Here is a 21449-nt window from a genome sequence, read left to right on the forward strand (position 1 = left end):
CTTTTGAGTCATACTATTCCTGTGAGCAAGCCCTTAATCTGGGACTCAGTGGGAATATGTTCGGTGCTACCTGTAAGAGTAGATGCTCCCGAGATTGAAACCTTTCTCGCGGTATGACTAGCGGAGCATGCGAGATAACGAGTACCACTAAGAGAGCCTCTGCACACATTACCTAGCTTGCTCACTATTGCGGCGAGTCATATGCGTGGCTTGATGCGGAACCTTGCGTTGAGAAAGACTTCAGACCCACCGTTTCCGTTCGGTAACGAGGAATACTCACACAGACGTTCTTGATTTCTAAACTGGCCCGGGTGGAAGGGTTGCAAACTACAAGTACCGCGTGCTAATATGGGTCGGGAACGTTATTTTGGCCGTCCGTAGCAACAAAATCCCTATTGAGCTTCCCCCACGGATCTCATGAAAAACCCCCGCAAACGACAGCTAAAGTCTGGAGAAAAGTGCACGGCAATAACTTCACGGGGTCGAGTTGTTGGTGTTTGTGCTCAGAGTCATTTCGTTCAAATACATTCATCGCCAGGGCCGTCGTTGCTGACAGCAAGAGTCCAAGGATCCTTTGAAAACACAGCCACAATGTCCTTCTCAGTCCGCGGAAAAAATGCTATTGTGACAGGTGCCAGCTCCGGTATGTGAAGATGCGCCGTCAAGAACCCGACGACACCAAGTCCTTCCTAGTCACTAATCGCTAACGGAAATGGGATAGGCATCAACCTTGCTTTTGCGAAATTTTTAGCCTCTAAAGGGGCACATGTTGTCGTCGCCGATGTCCAGGAGACTCCTGCTTTCAAGGATTTCCAACAAGAGGCGAAGTCGACCAAAGTACTCTTCCACAAGACAGACGTATCAAATTGGAAGGACTTGGAGAAGCTGTTTCTCTTCGCGAAGTCCGAGTTGGGACCTATCGACCTGCTATGTAACGGGGCTGGTGTCTTTGAACCGGTTCGATCTCTTACCTACCGTTTCCACCTTTTGAGTATGAAACGGAGAGAGATTCTAATTGTGTATCTGTGCAGGACTGGTCAAGTTTCTGGAAAGACACAGAGACCGAAAGTTACAAATCGTTCGATATCAATGTGCAGGGCCTTGTCAAGGGAACGCGGATGGCCATTCGCGACCAGATCACCAGATCCAAAGGCAGGAAATGCAACGAGACCGTGGGAGTCATCCTCAATATTTCGTCGCTGGCCGCTCAATATGCCCTCTTTAACCAACCGCTCTATGCCACCTCGAAGGCAGCTGTGTCCGCCTTCACGCGCTCCCTGGCGCCTTTGCATCAGGAGTTTGGGATAAAAGTCGTCGCGGTCGCCCCGGGCATGGTCCTGACGCCACTGTGGAGCAACAACCCGGACAAAATGAAGGCGATTTCCGACGCCGACGTCTTTGCCACTCCGGAAGAGTTGGCCGAGACCATGCTCATGCTCGTGGAGAGCGCCGAGTACGAGGGAGGGACGGTTTTGGAGAAGCTGAAGCACACGACTAGGAGGGTGCTCGTTGACAGTCCGCTGCCGTCCGGACCCGGCTCCACAATGAGCAAGATGGATCTGATTTACGAGGATACCATTGCTCTCTTAGAGGCTGAGAGGAAAGGAAATGCTGCCAAATAACTGCGTGGTCCTGAAGAGTCGACTGTATCTGAGATCAGAATCGAGGATTGGGTCCCGGAGAATGCTATGGGAGCGCAAATTTCTCTGTTTGCCAAACCTTGTCTTCTGTTATTTCGTCAAATAAAAGATGTCATCTCCCTGAAATATATATCCGCACTCATCTAAATTTGTCTTGTACATAAGTTTCACATTTACCCAGCGCAATAGGAAAGCCGACAATTTCCATCTCCGACGGATCTTTTTGCTTTGTTTGGTCAATCATGTCCCTGGTGATTCATAAAGGTCATTAAAGCACCATAGCCTCAAATTCAGGGCCCATTGCCATGGCAACCGACTAAATTTGATACTTGCTCCAGTCACGTATTGCTAAGGTTGAAATGTATGGGTGTCGTGACGCTGGGTGGACTCGTGTTCCTCACGCTGCAGGAGGCGGACGAAGATTTCCGATACATTTGATGCCATTTGCCAGACTTTAAGCCGGCGAGTCATATCCACGCTCAGCTGAAGGACGCGGCTTGGTGCGTCGGGGTCCTGGACATCGCCCACGCCCTCTAGGAAAGTCTTGCCGCCGTTCTTAATCCAGACTTTGACAGCCTGGCTGGCACGTTGAGAACTGCAAAAGGACGGCTCGTCCAACTGAATGGAGGGTCCGACGCGCATGGATGTTTGATGCGGACAAAAGTATTTGCAGCACGCCCAAAGCGTGATTCCCGCCAGAAACACCGACAGGGGTTCGAGGGGCGAGTTGAAAGGATGGCGGCGTTGAAGGTAACAAACTTGTGAGGCATGCCACATCATTTCCCTGATGACTTCGGGTTCTTCGCCGAATGCGGCTATCGCCGCGACTTCATCACCTGGTGAAGCTGTATTGGTAGAACTCGAGACGAACCCTGTGCTATTGGACATTCTCGACATGTCGAAGCCCGAAGCCCGCTTGCGTGCGACGCGGGTGACCAGGTCGACAATTTTTCCTGCACCGAATATGTGACTATAATGCACAGCAATGCCGATGCGCAGAGCGTGGCGGAGGGTGTACCGGCGTGGATGATCGGCCCAGCTGATTTCATACACAGACATGATGGCCCTCGAAAGTTGGGATCGAACAGTGCGATTTACTTCCAGCCCTCTGTTGTCCTGCCAGAGAATATGATATAGGCTCGAGTCCATCTGTTCTTGGCAGGCATACAGCTGCTGGGCGAGGCATCGAATCAGCAACCGTTTTCCAATGTTGTCGAGTTGACTGATGATTGATGGGCTTGCTTTCTCTACGAAATTGCTGATAGTTTGCATGGTTGGAGGTCCTCGCGGAGTGGTCTGAAATGGACAAGCCGCCCAAGAAAACGCTGTTGGTGCATCCCAGTATAACTGTTCACAGGGAAACTCGGGCGGTAATTCCTCAAGCTTTGTGCATGGGTTTTGCTTTGAGAAGGCGGAATAAAGACAGTCAAATTCCTGTAGGTTAGCGTTTGATCAGTGGACATTCCAATGGTCTGCATAGATTTGTCCGGGACAAGGGCGATTTCAAGAGCACAACTAGGTAATCGAGTAGACTAACAAATAGAAACCAACTCAATCTCTTCACTTGCTCCTGGCTTACCCACTCGAGCCAGTTTTGGAACGTGTCTCGGTTAGATGAATCTGCATCGGTAGGTGAGGTGTGTGGCCGTGCGCAATTCATTTGCCGCGCGATGCTGATGAGGCGCGAGCGAGAAGCGTCGGTCGTCTCGAAAAGGCGTCGCGAGCCGGAGCCCATGGCATGCAGGTGCTGCAAGAGGAGTGATACTCCATAGGACGGAGACCGCAAGAATCGAGGATCATGTTCGCCCTAATTCCACTTGAGTTACTCGTCTGACACAGCATTTACGGCAGAAGAGCTTACCATCCAAGCCGTCGTCCGCCTACAAAGCTCGGCGAGTGTGTCGGCAAACTCGAGGGACCGGTCGAGACCAGAGTAGCATGCGCCAATCTAGAGACATCCATCAGACTTGACACCTAAAAGTCGACACAGGAACTAAAAAGAGAAACTCACGCAGGCCATTGTCAACACCAGAATGGTGGGCGCATCGGATATCTTGAATGTTGGCCTGTGGATTATGGGCCAGAGCTGTCAAAGACATGTCAGCTGTGGAGATGGAGTATCAACAAGCCTACTATCAACTCACATCATGAAAATGGAGAAAGTACAGATCCGTGAAGTGGTGAAGGATGTCGGGCCCGGGAAGGGACCGTAGTAAGTCGACGTCCTCCTGCCATGGTGCTCGTGCCAGCGGTAGACTTAGAAGTTGGATGATGCTAGAAAGCTTTTTATCGTCCAGTTTGCCAAACGTACCAAGCAGTTGGAAATTCTTCCTTGGAGAGCTGGTGCCGCTAACGCCGTGATATGTTTTAGCTCTTCTGAGGTCCTCTGGATTCAGAACGGGGAAAACGATCTTTCCCTCTTCTCCAGCTTGATATTCGTAAGGCCAAGTGTTGGTGGCTCTTTCCACGGTGACAGAATCTGGGGGGTCTTCCAGAGGAGGGCTCGAACCGGGATCCTGCGACGCAGACGGAGTGGGTAATGCCGAAGTATCCACGTGCGGAAATGATGCCACCGAATCTCCTTTGTCCAGCGGAAGGTCAGCTCCCGTCACCGTCCCCTCAACAGCATTATTTATAGCTTTAGGATTGTCCGGTAATGCCTGCTGCATTCTCGTCGTCCTCGGTGGATCTTCCAAGCCTTGCAGTGGGAAATCGGAAATATTTAGATCTGGGGGGATGCTGTAAGTATTCGCCAAGTTTTCGGAGTTCATCCAACCGAGAAGTGAGATATTACTGTCGAAGTCTGTATTCCGTAAGAAAATTTCCGGAGGCAGGACCAAAGAAAGGATTGTGGACTTGCTTGCTTACCGTTAAACGAGTAGGCACCATTGTCAAACAAAGGCTGGAATCCCGTGTACGAGTTCAAGAGGTCTGAATCTGACTGAAAAGCATTAGGAAAGTTGAACCGACTATTGCTGCGGTCAGCTGTTGTAGCTATGCCAGCAGCATTGTGTAGTTCGGACGTCGTGGCATTCAAAAGCATCTCCCATTGTGTGTCAAGAGCGTCGCCAGTGTCTTGAGAAGGTAATTCGGATACGCATTCGGGAACAGCTTGATTGCCTTCGGACCCAAGCCTATCTTGCTCGGGGTCGTCGAGAGCGTCGTTGCTGGGCTGAGCCGCAGAATTGGAAGAATCAGCAGAACTTTTTCAGAGTTAGCAATTTGGGGAAGCAGAAGAAGTGGCAGTCCGTGAATACGCTTTATTGGTCGCTGGTTTGGGGGTCTTCCTTGGTCGCCCTTTCGGTCGTGGCTCACAATGGATCCCATGCAAAACGCGATAATGCCGTACAAGCACATCCCTTGGGGTGTCAGTCTTGGCGGAAAATAGCCACCGCAACCTTGACAAACCTCCTGGAGAACTTCCTGCCGCAGGCTGTGCACGCCGAGTCGAAGGTACCGCGTTCCGAATGAGCAGTCAGGCGGTGCCGTTCGAGGTGATCTTGTCGAGAGAGAACTTGGCCGCAGTCGACACAGGTATGAGACTTGCTCTTCGAATTCCCTGAACCAGCGGGCATGTTGACACAAGCTTAGGGCAATGGCACTATTCGTTCGTTGTGGAATTTCGAGCGCTGCCACTATTTCGTTTTATTGCGCAGAGGAAGAAGCGAGCGCAGAAGAGGCTGAGGAGGCTGGGCGGGGGTTTTAAGGCAACAGCGACGGGGTTTTTCTGGGCCAAGAAGGGCCTGGCTTCTCCAGGTTTCTCCTGGAAGGCGGGCAAGGCGGGAGCCCCGCACGTAGCCCTGTACTGGGTACAGCTGCGCACCCTACGTAGTCCTTGGGACGAGGTAGTATCGCGGGGAACCCACTAAGCCACTAGTCAGGGCCCGCGCTAACGGCTAGGCGCGCCGAGATCGGTCAGCCCTTCTCCATAATTATACACTAGCCACCAATAAAACCATATCTTTACACGTGGACTTCGCATAAATTTCCCCGTCAAAGGTCGCTCGAGAGCGTCTCACTTTCCACGTGAGAAATATCAAGCATCCAATGGTGGAATGTCCACGTTATTGCCAATAGGGTATACGGCTTGCTGGGGTTAACTTTGGTCTTAGTGGGAATTGAGGCGACTTCGGCCAGATCAATTACTTATTTATCCGATACCAAGCCCATGTGACGACAAGCGGCTGACCAGTTGGGACTCTAAAGAGCATTGGAAACTTCTCACTGGCCGCAGGCAAGATTCTTCGTCAACGTCAAGCGAGCCAATACCGCAAATCCTAAAGCCCAAAGTCTCAACGCACTCCGCCGATACTCCTAATTTAGCCAGGATCCATTGAGAGTCTTGCTCTCGCCTGCATCCAGCTGAATAACTATTTGACCCGATCCATTCTCGAGCCTCTTTGGGTCGATACGGGCGACGAACTGTACCTTGCGCTTCCCAGTGAAGCGGGCAGAAGTCAACTTTCCCTTCTCCCACGCCATGTCCACCACGATGCCGCCCCTGGCACACAGTCCCATGGCGTGCCCAACGTCCTCCCACTCGTGCGGTAAGCACGGGAGGAGGTCCACATAACCTTCTTCATGGCTCTGGATCAACATCTCGGCAATTCCTGCGGCCATGCCGAAATTGCCATCGATCTGGAAGGGCGGGTGATCGCCAAAGAGGTTGGGGAGAGTGGAATGTTGCAGGAACTTTTGGATGATCGATTGTGCTGGTTGAGGCTCCCTAAGACGAGCATATAACGCCAGAATCCATGCGGCACTCCAACCAGTATGTCCGCCGCCGCCTGCTAGACGTCGCTTCAGAGTGACTCTGACGGCGGATTTGTGCTCGTCTGACAGGAGGCTCCGGCCCGGATAAAGACCGAAGGCGTGCGAGATGTGCCGATGGCCAGGTTCCACCTCTTCCACGTCTTCCATCCATTCGAGAAGTTCTCCATGCTTCCCAATCTTGGGTTGAGGGAGCCGAGACAGGACTGTAAGGTATCGTTCGGCTGGTTGCCCGAGGATCTTGCTCGCCTCAGCGCAGCCGGTGAAAAGCTCGAAGAGGATCTGAGCGTCCCATGTGGCGCCCACACAGACCGCACCAATTTCCCGGGTGCCCGGAATGATATAGGAGTTTTCAGCCGAGACCGTGGGTGATACCACGAGGACGCCGTTTCTTTCGATGAGAAAATCTTCAAAGAACAAGGCCGCCTCTTGAAGCAGTGGATAGGCCCACTTCAAAAACTCCAGGTCATAAGTGTACAGGTAGTGTTCCCAGAGATGGGTACAAAACCAGGCCCCTCCGAGCACCCAGTACGTGGCGGGAACGTAACGGTCCTGAGGGGCGCAGTCGCCCCATATGTCCGTGTTGTGATGTGCAACAAACCCTCTACAACCATACATGTCCTGCGCAACTTGTTGGCCTCGCTCAGCCATGCGCTGGATGTGGTCGAAGAGCACCAAATGACACTCTGATAGATTGGCGACCTCGGCCAACCAGTAGTTCATTTGGATGTTGATGTTTATCGTGTATTTGGATCCCCAAATCGGCTGATGGCTGTAATTCCATATTCCCTGGAGATTTGCTGGGAGGCCCGACAGCGAAGAGGCAATGAGTAGATATCGGCCGAAAGAGAACAGCAGTGCCGCTAAATCGTTGTCAACTTCACCAGCCTTGACCCGGGAAAGTCTCTTGTCCGTGGGGATTGTGCTCAATTCGGGGTTGTCCTCTCCAATACTGAGAGAGACCCTTGAGAAGAAGGAGGAGTATCGCTGGACGTGCCTGTCCCGCAATTCCTGCCACGAATACTTTGCCGCTGCTTCAAGTCGATCGATAACAGCCTGGCCAGCGTCTTTGTTTCTGAACGTGGTTTCGCCAGCGATGAGAATAATAATCGAGTCTCCTGTGGCATCGAGTTCCTCACCAAGAAGACATTGACCTTTTCCCCCTTCAACCACAACTTTAGCCCCCATTGCTGCCCACACAGCAGTAGGGCCTCCCAAATTGGCTTTCAGCAACAAGCCTTCTGGAATGTTCTCAAGGCTGTCGTATAGACAATTCCGCTCTAGCATGGGGTTGTCGTTGCTGCCACGATTCACCCTTACTTGGAACCGGAGAGAGTCTGGGCGACTGCAGGAAACGCGCACAGCGACCACTTCATCTGCCGTACTTGCAAAATACTCACGCAGATACTCAACTCCTTCAAATGTGTATGCTACACTTGCAATGGCGGTCGTCAGGTCCAGGCGGCGGGTATAGTTCTCAGCCACAGGCCTGACAGCTCGCTTAGTCTGGTCCGGGATTCCACTAAAATCCTTCTTGTCGTCGCTAGGAGTGCCGTGTCCAAAGGTTAAAAAAACATCACCAAGGGGTGAGTAGTGTCGAAGACTCGATGGCAGTGCCGTGAAAGTTCTCTTGAGTAGTTCCTGGGCTTCCTGTACCTGGTTGAGATCCAGAAGTCTGCGGACCTCAGGCAGACTGGCTTTTGCCAATGGGTTGACCCGATTCTGAGGCCCGCCGTACCATACGGAATCTTCGTTCATCCACAATCTGTCAACGTCCAAGCCACCATTGATCATCGCTCCCAAGCGTCCAGTGCCAATCGGAAGTGCCTCTGTCCATACTTTTGCCGGTTGCTCATACCAGAGCATGCGATTTTGCTGAGGAAGAGCCATCACGGCATTGCCAATACGCCAGCTCTCTCTCTCTGTCACTGAGCCCCTGGAGGGAGTTGTGCAGATGACTGGTTTAGAGAGAGTTAGAGAGAGTTTCTGCCTTTTCGGCTGAGAATATAATGGGCTTCATCGAAATCGTGCTACTCCATTGCTTCTCCCCTTCCTTGAGCAGCCACAGGAAGGGCGGACAGAACCCCGCGAGTGCAAAGCTCAAGTAGAGGAGACCCGTGCCAGAGCCGAAACCAAAATCGGCATTGTGTTGTGAGTGACTCTGAAAACTGTGAGGTAACTGTTCAGGAGTATGGCCGGGTTGGAGTCTGTTCCTGTCGCTTAATTTTCTGATTCGTGGGAAATTTCCCGCTCCTACAGTTTCGGATAAATATCAAATTTCCCTTCTTAACGGCTTGCAAGGGCAGGCTCTTGCGTCTGCCGGATATGCAGATCAGGCACCTCCAACCGAGGTCCAGCAATACAGCATCCGTGGAAACTATTCTGTGGGTCAAAAGTTCCAACTTTCCCGTTCCGCTCACTGTGGAGTATACAGATGGTTACCGGATAAATTGCTGGATAGAAAATGATCAGCTTAACTCCAATCTCTTAACAGCCGAGGTTCCGAACAACTAAGACGATATAACTGGCAGAAACTTTAATCAGCCGGCTCTTTACCCTTCACAAGTACTCTAGCCAGACACTCAGCCCGAGATAACCCCCTGTGGTTGAATGTCCTCGATATTTTACAAGACTGCATCCCGGTAACGACGCAGAATTTTAGCATCTGGCATGTGGTATTTCATCTGAAATCTCCTGCAAAAGAATCAGAGCTCAATTTTTGGCTTCCCGAGTCCGCTAGGCCTGGCTTACGAAGATGAGTGAGCATGAAACCTTAGATCGTTCCTCCTCAGTCCATGCATGAGCACCCACAGGGTTGCTAGCATGCCAGATCAGTCTAAACAAACCAACAATGCACCAAGAAAATCAAGTGATGTCCCAGTTGATGGGAAACATGTCTAATCTGAAGACCCATGAGCAGATGCATCAAGCATCAAAAGCATCAATGGTATGTTATTCTTTTCTGCAAAAACATATGTCCTCACTGCTGTCGTATACTATGTAGACATTCATCATCTGCCCCTTTACAAAGGCCTTTTCCGAATACCGAATGAAAAAATGCCTCCATCATCATATACATCCGGACATACACTTGAGATTTGCGTGGCATATTGAGTGAAGCCAACTTACTCCACCAAATCGTTCTTCAAAGCCTCTTCGTCAATTTCGTACTTCTTGAAGTCCCAAGTCTTGACCCGATGTTCAAACATGTAGTCGATTTCCTCCACAGTCCTATGCTTCGTCTCAGGTAGTCTGAAGAAGCACCAGAGAAAGCTAATGATGGACAGGGATCCCCAAACAAAATTGCTCTTTCCGGCAAGATTGGCTTCCCCTGGATTGATAAGGTACGGGTTTGCCGTACTCGTAACAATCCCGCAGCAAGCGTCAACGGCAATGGCAATGCCAACGGTCTTGGCTCGTAATTTGGCCGAAGGTACCTCAGTAAGAATGGTGTAGGTCAGAGGTCCGATTGTGAGCTGCAGGGCGATAGTACAAATCATGGTGATGGCGACTTGGGCCCCAGAAACAGCGGGCCTGTTGTGATAGTTTGGCGCACAAGCGAGGATCGCGACCAACCACTCAAAGATGACGATGAGACCCATACCGATAACAAACACGTTTCGACGACCGAAGTATCTCAGTAGGAACGCCGAGAGCGCGGCGCAGAGGAGCCCAAGGGCGCTGTTTCCGATAGCGATGTCAAATGCTTGTTGGGTGGTAACATTGAGCTGTTCGAAGAAGTAGGTCGTGTTCGTGGCAAATCCAGCGAAATCCTGACAGAAGAAGATCATGATCACGATTTCGGTGCGTCGAAGGCTGGCGCCTTTGAAACATTGCCAAATGCTAGAGTCCTTCTCGACATGTTTCTCGTACAGAATGGTCTTTTGCATCATGGCGAGAGTCCTTTGGGTGTCAATTTTTGGAGAGTCGCTGCTGAGGCGTCTGAGTGCCTTTTCGGCGTCTTCCATGCGCCCTTTACGCACCAGCCACCATGGCGACTCGGGAGTAAAGAACAGAGACGGTAAGATAATAGTAGGCCAGATCCATTGGAGAGCAAAGGGAATTCTATATCCCCAATCAGTGGTCCAGGTGTCGAAACTGGCGGTGACGCCGTTGAGGATCAGGTTTCCTATGGCGTAGGCCAGGTTGATATAGCCAGCGAGGTAGGGCCTAAGCGTTGTCGGGAGCAACTCGGATGAGTAGGTGGGAATAAGAACTTGATAGAAACCCCAGATTACTCCTGACAGGTACTCAGATGCCGTTAAGACCTCAATGGAGGGCGCAAAGAATTGCATGAAGGTAAAGGCGGCAGTCCCAATCAGAGAAAAGATTAAGGTCCAGCGTCTGCCAATCATTTCCATTGGGTATGCAACCGTAAAAGCTCCAATCACTTGTCCAACCAGACTGGCATTGCCGAGAGCAGCTTGCCAGCTGGCCGGGATCTGCTTGCCGCTGCCAGGGACATCGTATCCGAACTTGTTGCGGAAGGCCGGCAAGGCGAAGAAACTGTTGATGATGACAATGTCGTACACACGCATGATGATAGTAAGAGTGATGATCGTAGTGTAAACGACACCTTTCCAATAGATCTTGAGGGCCTCGGTGACCCTCAGTTTATGCTCCAAGTCGGTAGCCTCGGCGGCGATGTCGATCAGCGACTGATCAACTTTGGCAACCAACTGCGCATTCTTGTCTTCGACAGTGATGACCCGCTCATGCTTCTCCTGTGTTGCAATTTTCTCAATGTCCTCGACATTGTGAACAGTATTCTTGCTCTCTTGCATGTTTGCAGGGACCGGACCACGTTACCTGCAAAGTCGAATAATTCGCAGAAGGTTCGAGAGTTGAGGAGGGGGCTGGTACCCCAAAAGTGAAGGAACTTCTTATATATCTCAAACTCATCTCGCCACGGTCTCTGGGTTCGGTTCTATTTCGCCCGGGTGTCTCTATCCAATCGGACCTTTGACGGTGGAGAACGACTCGTGCTGATACAGCTTCGTCGCATGGCGGGGCCCCGCACTTTGGCCTGAGCAGCAAGCTGCGGGAGATTTCCGGCGCGGTTCTTGACAGAGTTCATGCCAAAACATACCAGTACGCCAGGCAGAGGGCCGGAAGAGTCAACCTTGCGAGATACAGAGTTTGGCACAATAGCGCAATAGGGTTGATGTGTGTCCGAAGAGGAGGAAGCCACGGGTGATTTCATTTTATGGTGTGACCTGTAGCAATAGCAAAGCTCCAGACCCAGGAAATCGGCATAGGTGTTGTGGTAGATTGGATGCACCGTTTTCCTGTGTCTTGTAATGCACGTGGCTCGTGGAGTAAGTACTTTCAGAAACCTCTTTTTAGCTTTCCCCGGCATTTGATTCTTCTCGCGGTAAGGCTGACTAGTTAGTGCATACCGTCGGTGCCTACTGGCTATCCGTTGCAACGGTCCATCGGGTGATTGTCTGTCTCCTTTACGATCCTCGTCCGAAGGTCCGTGCTTTTCAACCGACGGACAATTTCGAGGAGATAGTATGTGGTGCAAAAGGTGAGGGTGAAAATGCCCGACGGCGAAAACCCGAGCGAAGACGACCTGACGGCTTCTCCTTATTCCATCAACGGCAATTCGCCCGTCGAAGTGCCTGTTTGCATGAGCTAGGATTTTCACGTGTGCCCATACGTAATTCACAAAGATTTTGTCTGTGGGGATGTATCGCCACATTCAATTTGTTCCTCTTGGGACATCAAGATACTGACCACAAAAATCTCGAGGAACGCCCGCACGTCCTGCAAAAGCAACTGACTGTCGTGGCTGATAGATGCGGGCGAGGCCACCTTCTCTTCGCTGTCTCAGCTCTTCAGCTTTTCAACACGACAGAGAACTACTGTGATCTCCATGGAGGCCATGACCTGCACGCCGGATCCTTTGTTGAGAAGGCTCTCGCCGTTGGTGATGGGAGGAGCTGGTTTCAGCTACCAGCTCCATCCCCATCCTGAATCCCTACCAGTCCGCCGCATCATAAAAAGGGCATTTGATCTCGGTTTGAGAGCGATCGATACCTCGCCATACTATGAGCCTTCCGAACAATTAATCGGTGCAGCTCTGCGCCATCCTGAGATGACATCCTCATACAAGAGAAGCGATTATATTCTTATGACCAAAGTCGGAAGAGTGCGCGAGGACCATTTCGACTATTCACCAGAGTGGATTCAAAAGTCGATTGCGCGGTCGCTGCAACGGTTCGGCACAAGTTACCTTGACGTGGTATTTTGCCACGATATTGAGTTTGTCGGCATAGAAGAGGCTCTTCAAGCTGTTGAAACTCTCTATGAGCTGTCGAATTCAGGTGTCATTTGCTGCGTGGGGATTTCAGGTGCGGACATCAACATCCTCGAGGCAGTTGCGTCGCGGGCTCATGCAAAGTTCGGTCGTGCCATCGATGTGATTCAGATCTGGGGGCAGCTGACGCTGCAGAACACTCGGCTTGAGAAAGGGAGCCTGGGTGCATTTCGAATAGCAGGAGTCAAAGCTGTTTGCAACTCCAGTCCTCTTGGGATCGGACTGCTCAGGAGCGGTGGAGTTCCAATCGGCGCGTTGGGAAACTGGCATCCCGCCCCCCCAGAGCTGCGAGTTGTGTGCCAAAAGGCGGCAGAATGGGTTGAGGCTGAGGGCGATAATCTGGCCTCTGTCGCCTTGCGGTTCTCAATATCCAGAGCTCAAGCAGCGTGCTGTACTGACTTCAACGTCACTACCATCACTGGAATTATTTCTGAATCCGACCTGGAAGAGAATGTGAAGACGGCGAAACAAATCCTCCAGACTCCTGGTGCCTCGTCCAGGGACTCGGGCACAAGAACCTTTGGCGATTTGCTCTTCCAGTATAGCGATATTGATGAGGAAGCAGTGGAACGAGATAGACCTCTTTATGAGGGTGTTAAGAAGATCTTGGGCCCGTGGCTTGATTATGACTTTTTTGGGTCACCGAAGGCCCAGATCCAAACACAGGTCCAGCAGGATGGTAAGATACCCCCTTCGAGCATAGGACTTCCAAATGTTGTTCCGACGGTCAACTGTTGGCCTAGTACCAAGATGGTAGTTGTTCAGAGATAGAATTAGCAGCCTAATCCATAGAATCTAACTGGCCATCCGCTAGGCATCACATCTCAATTGCATATCTCTCCTCGTCAACAAAACCAACTGCGCGTGGGAATGCGGTTTGTAAACCAAGGTGACGAGTCCCTCCATCGCAGCTTCAGAGGCGTTTATTTTCCGCATTTCAGTCTTTCATCCCTCGCCTGCTGCTCGAGAGCTTGTTCCTCCACCCCACCTCCCTCCCCGCAAACCTCTGCAATTTCCCGAGAGGTCGCGGGGAAATTGTCTCATTCCCCGCAGATCTGCTGTTGACTATGTATGGAGTATTGGTATGGGCAAGATTGCCGGGCGGTTCACCTCCACGGCAACGGATCCTCTCCTATTTGGCTGAAGGCCAGAGATATTATCCGACGGAATCAACACATTCAACTCTGGATTGACGTGGTGAACTGATCTATCGTCTCAGGAATTTTCCAGCGGCCACGATCTTCCGAGGCAATGTGGAGATGACTTCACAAGCAGCCGCTCATTCATCGCAGTCGGATGTCCGCCTTCGAATGAGGACCAAGCGAGCATGCGACAAGTGCAGCGGCTCCAAGGTACGCTGTGATGGTGAATGCCCATGGTGAGCGCCCACGCCAATGACGTGTGGCCAGCATTCAGGAAGCTCACTCTGTTTTAGCCGTCGATGTGAAGGTAAATTCGCACTGTCTTTTCTGGGGAAATGCACAGAAACTACGGCGTGGCCAGTGCTAAATTCAGCTCCTCAACCCAACAGAATATCGCTATTCATGTCATTATGATCGTGATCTTAGGAGACGCGGTCGCAAGCCGAAAAGTCAGAATGCGGGCCAAGCACTGGGAAATGGCAGGGCAGAACTATCCCATCTAGCCACTATGTCCCCTGAGACGACTGTTGAGGACATTCCCTGTCCCGCCGAAACAGAAAGAGGATTGGCGAGAAAGGAGCTTCGAGCCTCCGACCTGCATATCCTCGAGGGCAGATCAAGCAGTGATGCCCAATTCACCGATACCTTTAACCAGCACGGAGCTTCAATCAGACCCAATCTGGGCCATAACATTTCTTCCTACAACTTTCCCCACCAATCCGAACATGCTGGACAGGATATCCCTGAACCATCCGGGCCAGTTGGCTCTCAGCTTCCTCCGCCTAGGCCTCGACCCGAGTCTTTCAGCACTGCGCAGTTGACCAACAACTTTGCTGTAGAGGCCCAATCTGGACGACATGCACAAGCAGGGCCTTCAGCTGTTCGATCATTCTTATGCCTGGAATCCATACGGCCTTTGCTCAATAACCTGATCAGCCCTGAAGATGCTTGTGATTTGCTAGAATTTTATTTTGCTCAAGCAGGGAGCTCTCTTTTCAGATCTGCCTCCCCTTACGTGTTGACTCATGTGTTGAGGAAGAGATCTCTCTTGCATCCAACTAAACCTCGAGAAACCACTCCAGCATTGCTGACAACAATGCTTTGGGTTAGTGCACAAACAGCAGACATTCCTCTGCTATTGCTTCCAGGAGAAAGATCCCGAGTTTGTGAGGCGTTGCGCAAACTGTCTACCTCGCTCATTCATGACAGAGATCGTGATCATTGGCAACGAAGTCCTGGTGAGTGTTTCGACAAGGAACAAGAACCCTTTTCGCCAGCTGACTTCAAAGAGCAGGAGGACGTCTTGTACAGCAGAGCTCTTTCTGCTACAGCAAACCGACCAGGGAAGCCAAGTCTGCAGAAGAGCGACAAACAGACCCGCCGCCCTCTTTAATCGATGATGTCCTGACCTTTATCCTAATGTGTATTGTAATCTCGGGGGGAGATTTCAAAACAGACTGCTACCCATGGTGGAGCAAAGCCGTTAGACTAGCGCAGGCTCTGGGCTTGAACCGAGTAGACGCCAGCGAAGGCAAATACGGCTCAGGATGTCCGACATCATCACATATCTGTCAAGGAAGCAACATCGATGGCCAGTGCTATGCTGCATTAGAAGCTCAAGAAGAACGACGCCGTGTGTTTTGGCTTCTATTCTGTCTGGATAGACACCTGGCACTGGCATTCAACGGTATTCCCAACATCTCGGACGACGAATGCGATGTGTACATTCCCTTGCCCGACGACATATGGGAGAACTTCGAAACAGTTCCTACCGAACTTCGCACTCGACGATCCCATGGACCCCCTACGTCAGTGACGGGAACCAGCTTCTTCGAATATTTCCTACCCTTGATGGCTATTATGGGAGACGTCATTCATATTCACCATCGTCGGTACCACCCTCGGTTTGGAACACTTGATGACCAGAATTCCATCTCCATGGTGGAAGAGCTATTTGCGAACTGCGCTCAGAGCATCAGCGACCTCGAAAGCCGATACGAAACCGAAGAGCTGGACGGCGCTATTCCGGCAAGCGAGTTCCTCACACCGAATTCTGGATTCCAAGAAAGTCCTTTGAACCAAGCTGTGGGAACCCCGGCAGGACGGCGACCCAAAAGCCGCGCACTGGCACAACTCGTCACTTCGTATAGCACGTTCATCTTGCATGTTCTTCATGTCCTGTTGTACGGTAAATGGGACGCGGTGTCCATGCTGGAGAACGAGGATGGGTGGATCACATCAGTGCCATTCATGAAGTGTGCATCGCATGCTATTGCGGCTTCAGAAGCTGTCTCTCAAATTCTCAGATGTGACCCTGAACTGACCTTCATGCCGTATTTGTTTGGCATCTATCTTCTTCATGGAAGCTTCATTCTCTTATTGTTTGCCGATCGCATGCCTCAGCTCGGGCCGAACGAATCGGTTGAAAAAGCCTGTGAGACAATCATTAGAGCCCACGAAGTCTGTGTGGTCACCTTGAGCACCGAGTTCCAGGTGGGTGAGCATCGAATATCCGTGGGCCAGGCGGATCCAACTGACAGTTTGACAGAAGAGATTCCGCAAAGTCCTGCGTTCAACGCTCTACAGTGTCAGAAGTGCGAGGATTACCAATGCAGAAGAAAGTCTCGTACGCCGCAGAGTGTTGTCGCTGTACCGATGGACGAAGGGAGCTAGAGGGTTGGGATTGTGACCACCGAGCCTGCGAAATCAATCTCCTGGGTGGCCACTAAACCGCATCTGCATGATATTAGCCGCACCAGAACAGCTATGTGTGGTCTTTACCAGACTCGCTAAGAAGAAATGATTCAGATAGAGGCTGGCAGTTAACGTTGCAGCCAATCTACCAGACACCCCGAAGATCGCATTGGGGCCTGTGCGAGAATCGCCGGGATCACTCGGCCACTGTGAACATTGAAGCGACCTCCAAAGGCAGGCAATCTCCAGTACCCAGTGCTCCGTACCAGTACGAGGTATCTCGGGTCGCTCAGCGAAGGCCGCTTTAACCTGAGCTGTAACTGAGCCTTTACTGAGCATTAATGAGCCCGCCCTGAGTAAATATACTGGGGGCCTAATCTGGCCCCTAACGATCGGCTAGGCATCTACCGGGTATGTTAGACGGCGTCAGGGAACCTGGCAGATTCTCTGCCCCTACGCTGCTGCCTAAATTTCCTTGTAACCTTAGGCCTGGCGGTGCGACGGGGTGCGCGGTTGACTCGTACGTCGTACTGAGAGCAAGAAGCTGATTAAGCAGAATGGAGGTCCAGGGCACCGAGACGCCTAAGGCCTCCTTAAACTGCGAGCAATCAGCGCTACCACCATGCAGTGACCCATTGCTCCCTGTGACGGTGCCCAATAATTCCACACCGCCTACTGGGTAAACTTTTGGTTGGCCATCTTGCCGCCGAACTAATGTAGACAAATATCGTCTTCCAATCTCGCTGTCCATGCAGCGTTTGCAGACTTTGACAATCAATCCCATGTCACAAAAAAAGGCGATTTGCTCCTTACGTTGAAGATGAGGAATATACCGTAACGGAGCACTTCAGGGTTCGGCGTGCACGTGCAACAACGCACAGAGGCCTGTCCAGCAGGTCGGGAATCGAGAACGCGTTTCTGGTTGGCACTGACAAGACAACACCACCACCAACACCACCCAGAGAGGCAGTGGCTAGGGCAACGAACGCCTAGCACAGCGGCGGCATTGAGGACTGGACAGAACTGATAAAAACACTCAGGAATTAGGTAGACGGCGCCAAAAAGCCATGGAATTCGTGATACTCTGCTCAAACTGTAATGAATGGCACTCTGCCGGCACTGTACACTGTCACACTCCCTCTGCCAGCCCATTTTGGTTTGAATGTGACTAGACAACTTCTCCCCCCTGCTACCACTCTACTGGGTACCAGCCCTGCACAGCACAGCACGGCCACTTTGCCTTGTTACAATACGACTTGTAAAAAGCTCAAGCGCGATATTTTACCCGTCATCGATGAGGTCCGCCCCAGGTCTTCATTACATGAACAGACAACGATAACAACGCGTGGCCGAGTCACGCTGCATTTCAATGATGAAATGTTGAACGTATGATGTCATAACTCAACAAGCATGGCGGTTTCCAGGAATTTCCAACAATCGCATGCTAGAATTCCTATCCCTTACCATTAACGGTGGTCATAAACTACGACACGCAACCTAGATAGACGGTGAAAACCCTCATGGAGGGCTGCTTTAAGCCTCTAGCTTACTCTTTGATCCTGCTCAGGAGAGAGAGATATCTCTGCGTATTCTACGGCGACCTCTATGGTATGCAGGGAAAGTATACGGAACCGCTATCTTGTAATGAGAAACTACCTCGTCTCATTCTGGTAAGAAAACTCTTTATATTCGGAGACTAAGAAGACTATTGAGGAGACGACCCAAGCTTGCTTGGCTTCGTGTGCAGAGGTACCGGGGACAGGAGATTTAGCCTAGCATACATCATGTCCAATGCTGAACCTAAAACAAAGAGGATGGCCGTGGGCGAGGAGCATGCGGGCGAAATTTGGACAGATTTACTTGGTTGGCAACAAGACGCAGTTCAGATCGACGACGAAAGTTTTGAAGAGTTTATGTGCTTGGGTACAAGTGTCAGTGTCTGGATCAACAAAGAGGTAGAGGGGAGAGACCAGGTTGATATGCTAGATTGCGACTCGGATATCTATGCCAAGATCCAGTAAAATCTGCTCTCGTGATTCAACGGGTATTCGCATTAGAAATTACTATAGATTGAGGGTATTCCCATGCCAAACACCGCTTTACGGAGTATCAGATCTAACCGGCCTTAATTTTCTGGTGCCCTCTGCGTGCTTTTCTTCTCGATCTTTCATGACCCCCATCCGAAACGGCACGTGAGAGCTGTAGAACGGTGTATCCCTGACAAACAGCATCTTAGCAGGTAAGCTCAAACAAGCTGTATAATCTGCACAAGTGCTGCCACCAGGACAAGCTTCCGCCTCGATACACACTTGTCCAGCTTCGCAGTCTACATCGCTCAAACAAGCATTGCCGCAATTCGTTGCATCGTCGCAGACCCCTTGCCCATTGACGTCCGCATCGCATTGGCAACTGCTTGGGCAGCCGCCTGCGCCAAGGCCTCCTCCGGGAGCTGTACATGCGGGTGGAGCTGGAAAAGGGAGTCTCAAACAAGCTGTATAATCTGCACAAGAGCTGCCACCAGGACAAGCTGCCGCTTCGAGGCACACTTGTCCAGATTCGCAGTCTGCGTCACTCGAACAAGTATTGCCGCAATTCGTCGCATCATCGCACACTCCTTGACCATTGATGTCGGCATCACAATGACAGTCACTTGGACAGCCGCCTGCTCCGAGACCTCCTCCGGGGGCTGAACAGGTAGGCGGAGGCAGGCCGAGACAGGCTACGTAATCTGCACAAGAGCTGCCACCAGGACAAGCTGCCGCTTCGATGCATACTTGACCAAGTGCGCAATCTGCATCGCTCGCACAACTGTTGGCGCAATTCGTTGCATCATCGCACACTCCTTGACCGTTGATGTTCGCATCGCAATGACAGTTGTTTGTGCAGCCGCCAGCACCAAGGCCACCCCCGGGCGCTGTGCATGTAGGTACTCTGCGAATATTCGTTAGTAAGAGACTCAATTGTGGACCGGAGATGGTACTGGTCCCCAGCGACCAAGCTACTTACGGAGGAGGTATTGTTGATGTTGTTGTTGTCGTCGTCGTCGTCGTCGTCGTCGTCGTCGTCGTGGTAGTGGACAATGTGCTGCTGGTAGATGTGCTGGTAGATGTGCTGGTAGATGTGCTGGTAGATGTGCTAGTAGATAAGCTGGTGGAGGTAGTGATGGAAGTACTGGTGGCAGGTCTGCTAGTGGTAGACCTGCTGGTGGTTGATCTGATTGTCGATGTTGAAGGACTAACAGCCGAGCTTGAGGAAGATGTCCTGGCACTGCTACTGCTCCTTGTAACCCAAGTTGAAGGGCTGCTACTTGTGATCCTTGACGATGACCAAGCTCCAGTCACAGTTGAGGTGGTTGTGGAACCTGACCATGTTTTCCGCTGCGAAGAGGCAGAAGCCGGAGCCGACCATGAATGAAGTGACGGGCTTGACTTTAATGAAGTCGTTTCATAGGCGACTGAAGAGCTGGAGATGCTACTCGTCCATTCTCCTCTACCGAGTGATTCGCTGGCAGAGTCTTCCCAAATAGTTGTGGTACTGCTAGATGTAACATGACTCTGCCCGGAGTCTGATGTCACAGATAGGTCGTTGCATGGGCAGAAATAATGAATCGACGTCAAAGCAGTAGTGACAGTAACATCATTTTCGACCCCGCCGCCTGTATGTGCCGGTATCTGTCTCCACCACAATAATGCACCGAGATAGATGAAAGATTTTAGCATATCTGGCGCTGGAGAACTTTATGAACGGGATACTAGGACCTCATTATTGACACGCGCAAAGCTTTCAATTACATATAAACAAAATAATCATCGTCAAGGAAGACGACAAGTTGCAAGTACCCATGTCCTCGATGTCACTCTTGGAAGTCGACAAAAAGTGGTAATTTCGCTTCCCCTATTTGGGAGCAGACGGACCCTGGATTAAGGGGAGGTCTACCAAATCTCTTCGCTGCGCTAATTTTAGGCCCCATTACTAACACGAGGTAGCGTCTCAGAGGAGGATGCATTTGCTGTGCAGATTTTCTGGACTGGTCCTGTTTTCCTGCATCGCTCATCAGACCACTTTTCGAAGATCGCTCGAGAGTACTGGGAGAAGCATTAATCCGAGGGGTAGGGGCGGTGCCGTCTCTCGCCTGGATATAGACAGTAGTCGTGGAGTCTTCGTTCTTAGCTGGAAAGGGTCAGGTTTGGTCTAGAGAATCTCGACTTGTCACAACAGCTGAATATGGCCAAAGCTTTGATCAGTAAATTAACTCCGGAGAACAAACTGTTAGGGATTCCTTGGCAAGTAGGCAGAGTCTAGCGATAAGTGTATATGTAAGATGCCCCTATACGAGGTAGTATATGGTTTATACTGTACACGACTCTAAGTATGAGAAAAAGAGAATGTGCCTCTCATGCAGGGAGTGTGCTAGTAATAAGGATGCGCTCCCTGAGTCGCATCCCTTCTTGGCTGGTGGCCTGATTACTCCCTGAGGTATCGGTCGTCCGTTGGTCCGATGTTTCGCCGAATGTGTAACACCGGGTTAGGATTCCCTAGCATCTCAAATAGGTCCCATCGTCTAAAGTCAACAAAATTTAGTGTTGTGAATAAAGAAGAAGAAAGACAAAAGAGGCTTAGTCAGAACTCTGAGAGCACTTAGGGAGCGCTCTAGGATAAATTAGGAATAGTATATGGGCCCAGGGTGAGCAAAGCGGCGAGCGGCTAACCATAATGGGAAGACGGACGGTATTAGGTTTTTCGTTCGTGACTACCTAAGCAGGTTTGGCAGGTACAGTAGCTGACTACGATTAATTAGGTGCTAGTGAAACACGGTTGCACCCGCCTCCCGTGTGCAAGGGCTGAGCATCGTGGCAGTACCTGGTACTCCGTAACTCGTAC

At 51.1% G+C, this 21449-nt stretch overlaps 8 protein-coding genes across 8 annotated transcripts; 5 read left to right on the forward strand and 3 right to left on the reverse strand.

Annotated features, from left to right (window-relative positions):
• Positions 1-591: 591 nt before the first annotated feature.
• A1O5_06892 (uncharacterized protein) lies at positions 592-1622 on the forward strand (the record flags this gene model as incomplete). The annotated part of the gene is made up of 3 exons (XM_007747482.1): positions 592-643; positions 722-957; positions 1032-1622. The coding sequence occupies 3 exons, from the start codon at positions 592-594 to the stop codon at positions 1620-1622; spliced, it is 879 nt and encodes a 292-aa protein (XP_007745672.1).
• Positions 1623-1988: 366 nt separating this feature from the next.
• Positions 1989-4997, reverse strand: A1O5_06893 (uncharacterized protein; the record flags this gene model as incomplete). The annotated part of the gene is made up of 7 exons (XM_007747483.1): positions 1989-3074; positions 3178-3447; positions 3502-3588; positions 3652-3726; positions 3785-4443; positions 4509-4812; positions 4956-4997. The coding sequence occupies 7 exons, from the start codon at positions 4995-4997 to the stop codon at positions 1989-1991; spliced, it is 2523 nt and encodes an 840-aa protein (XP_007745673.1).
• Positions 4998-5954: 957 nt separating this feature from the next.
• Positions 5955-8300, reverse strand: A1O5_06894 (uncharacterized protein; the record flags this gene model as incomplete). Its single annotated transcript, XM_007747484.1, has 1 exon — positions 5955-8300. One exon carries the CDS (start codon positions 8298-8300, stop codon positions 5955-5957), a length of 2346 nt encoding a protein of 781 aa, XP_007745674.1.
• Positions 8301-9535: 1235 nt separating this feature from the next.
• Positions 9536-11194, reverse strand: A1O5_06895 (uncharacterized protein; the record flags this gene model as incomplete). The annotated part of the gene is made up of 1 exon (XM_007747485.1): positions 9536-11194. The coding sequence occupies one exon, from the start codon at positions 11192-11194 to the stop codon at positions 9536-9538; it is 1659 nt and encodes a 552-aa protein (XP_007745675.1).
• Positions 11195-12288: 1094 nt separating this feature from the next.
• On the forward strand, positions 12289-13503 carry A1O5_06896 (uncharacterized protein; the record flags this gene model as incomplete). Its single annotated transcript, XM_007747486.1, has 1 exon — positions 12289-13503. The coding sequence occupies one exon, from the start codon at positions 12289-12291 to the stop codon at positions 13501-13503; it is 1215 nt and encodes a 404-aa protein (XP_007745676.1).
• Positions 13504-14382: 879 nt separating this feature from the next.
• Positions 14383-16547, forward strand: A1O5_06897 (uncharacterized protein; the record flags this gene model as incomplete). The annotated part of the gene is made up of 2 exons (XM_007747487.1): positions 14383-15112; positions 15169-16547. 2 exons carry the CDS (start codon positions 14383-14385, stop codon positions 16545-16547), a joined length of 2109 nt encoding a protein of 702 aa, XP_007745677.1.
• A 1805-nt stretch (positions 16548-18352) lies between these two features.
• Positions 18353-18589, forward strand: A1O5_06898 (alpha-amylase; the record flags this gene model as incomplete). Its single annotated transcript, XM_007747488.1, has 1 exon — positions 18353-18589. The coding sequence occupies one exon, from the start codon at positions 18353-18355 to the stop codon at positions 18587-18589; it is 237 nt and encodes a 78-aa protein (XP_007745678.1).
• Positions 18590-19541: 952 nt separating this feature from the next.
• On the forward strand, positions 19542-19982 carry A1O5_06899 (uncharacterized protein; the record flags this gene model as incomplete). Its single annotated transcript, XM_007747489.1, has 1 exon — positions 19542-19982. The coding sequence occupies one exon, from the start codon at positions 19542-19544 to the stop codon at positions 19980-19982; it is 441 nt and encodes a 146-aa protein (XP_007745679.1).
• Positions 19983-21449: the final 1467 nt, after the last annotated feature.

Source organism: Cladophialophora psammophila (assembly GCF_000585535.1).
Source record: "Cladophialophora psammophila CBS 110553 chromosome Unknown aczJe-supercont1.10, whole genome shotgun sequence".
NCBI classification, from domain to species: domain Eukaryota; kingdom Fungi; phylum Ascomycota; class Eurotiomycetes; order Chaetothyriales; family Herpotrichiellaceae; genus Cladophialophora; species Cladophialophora psammophila.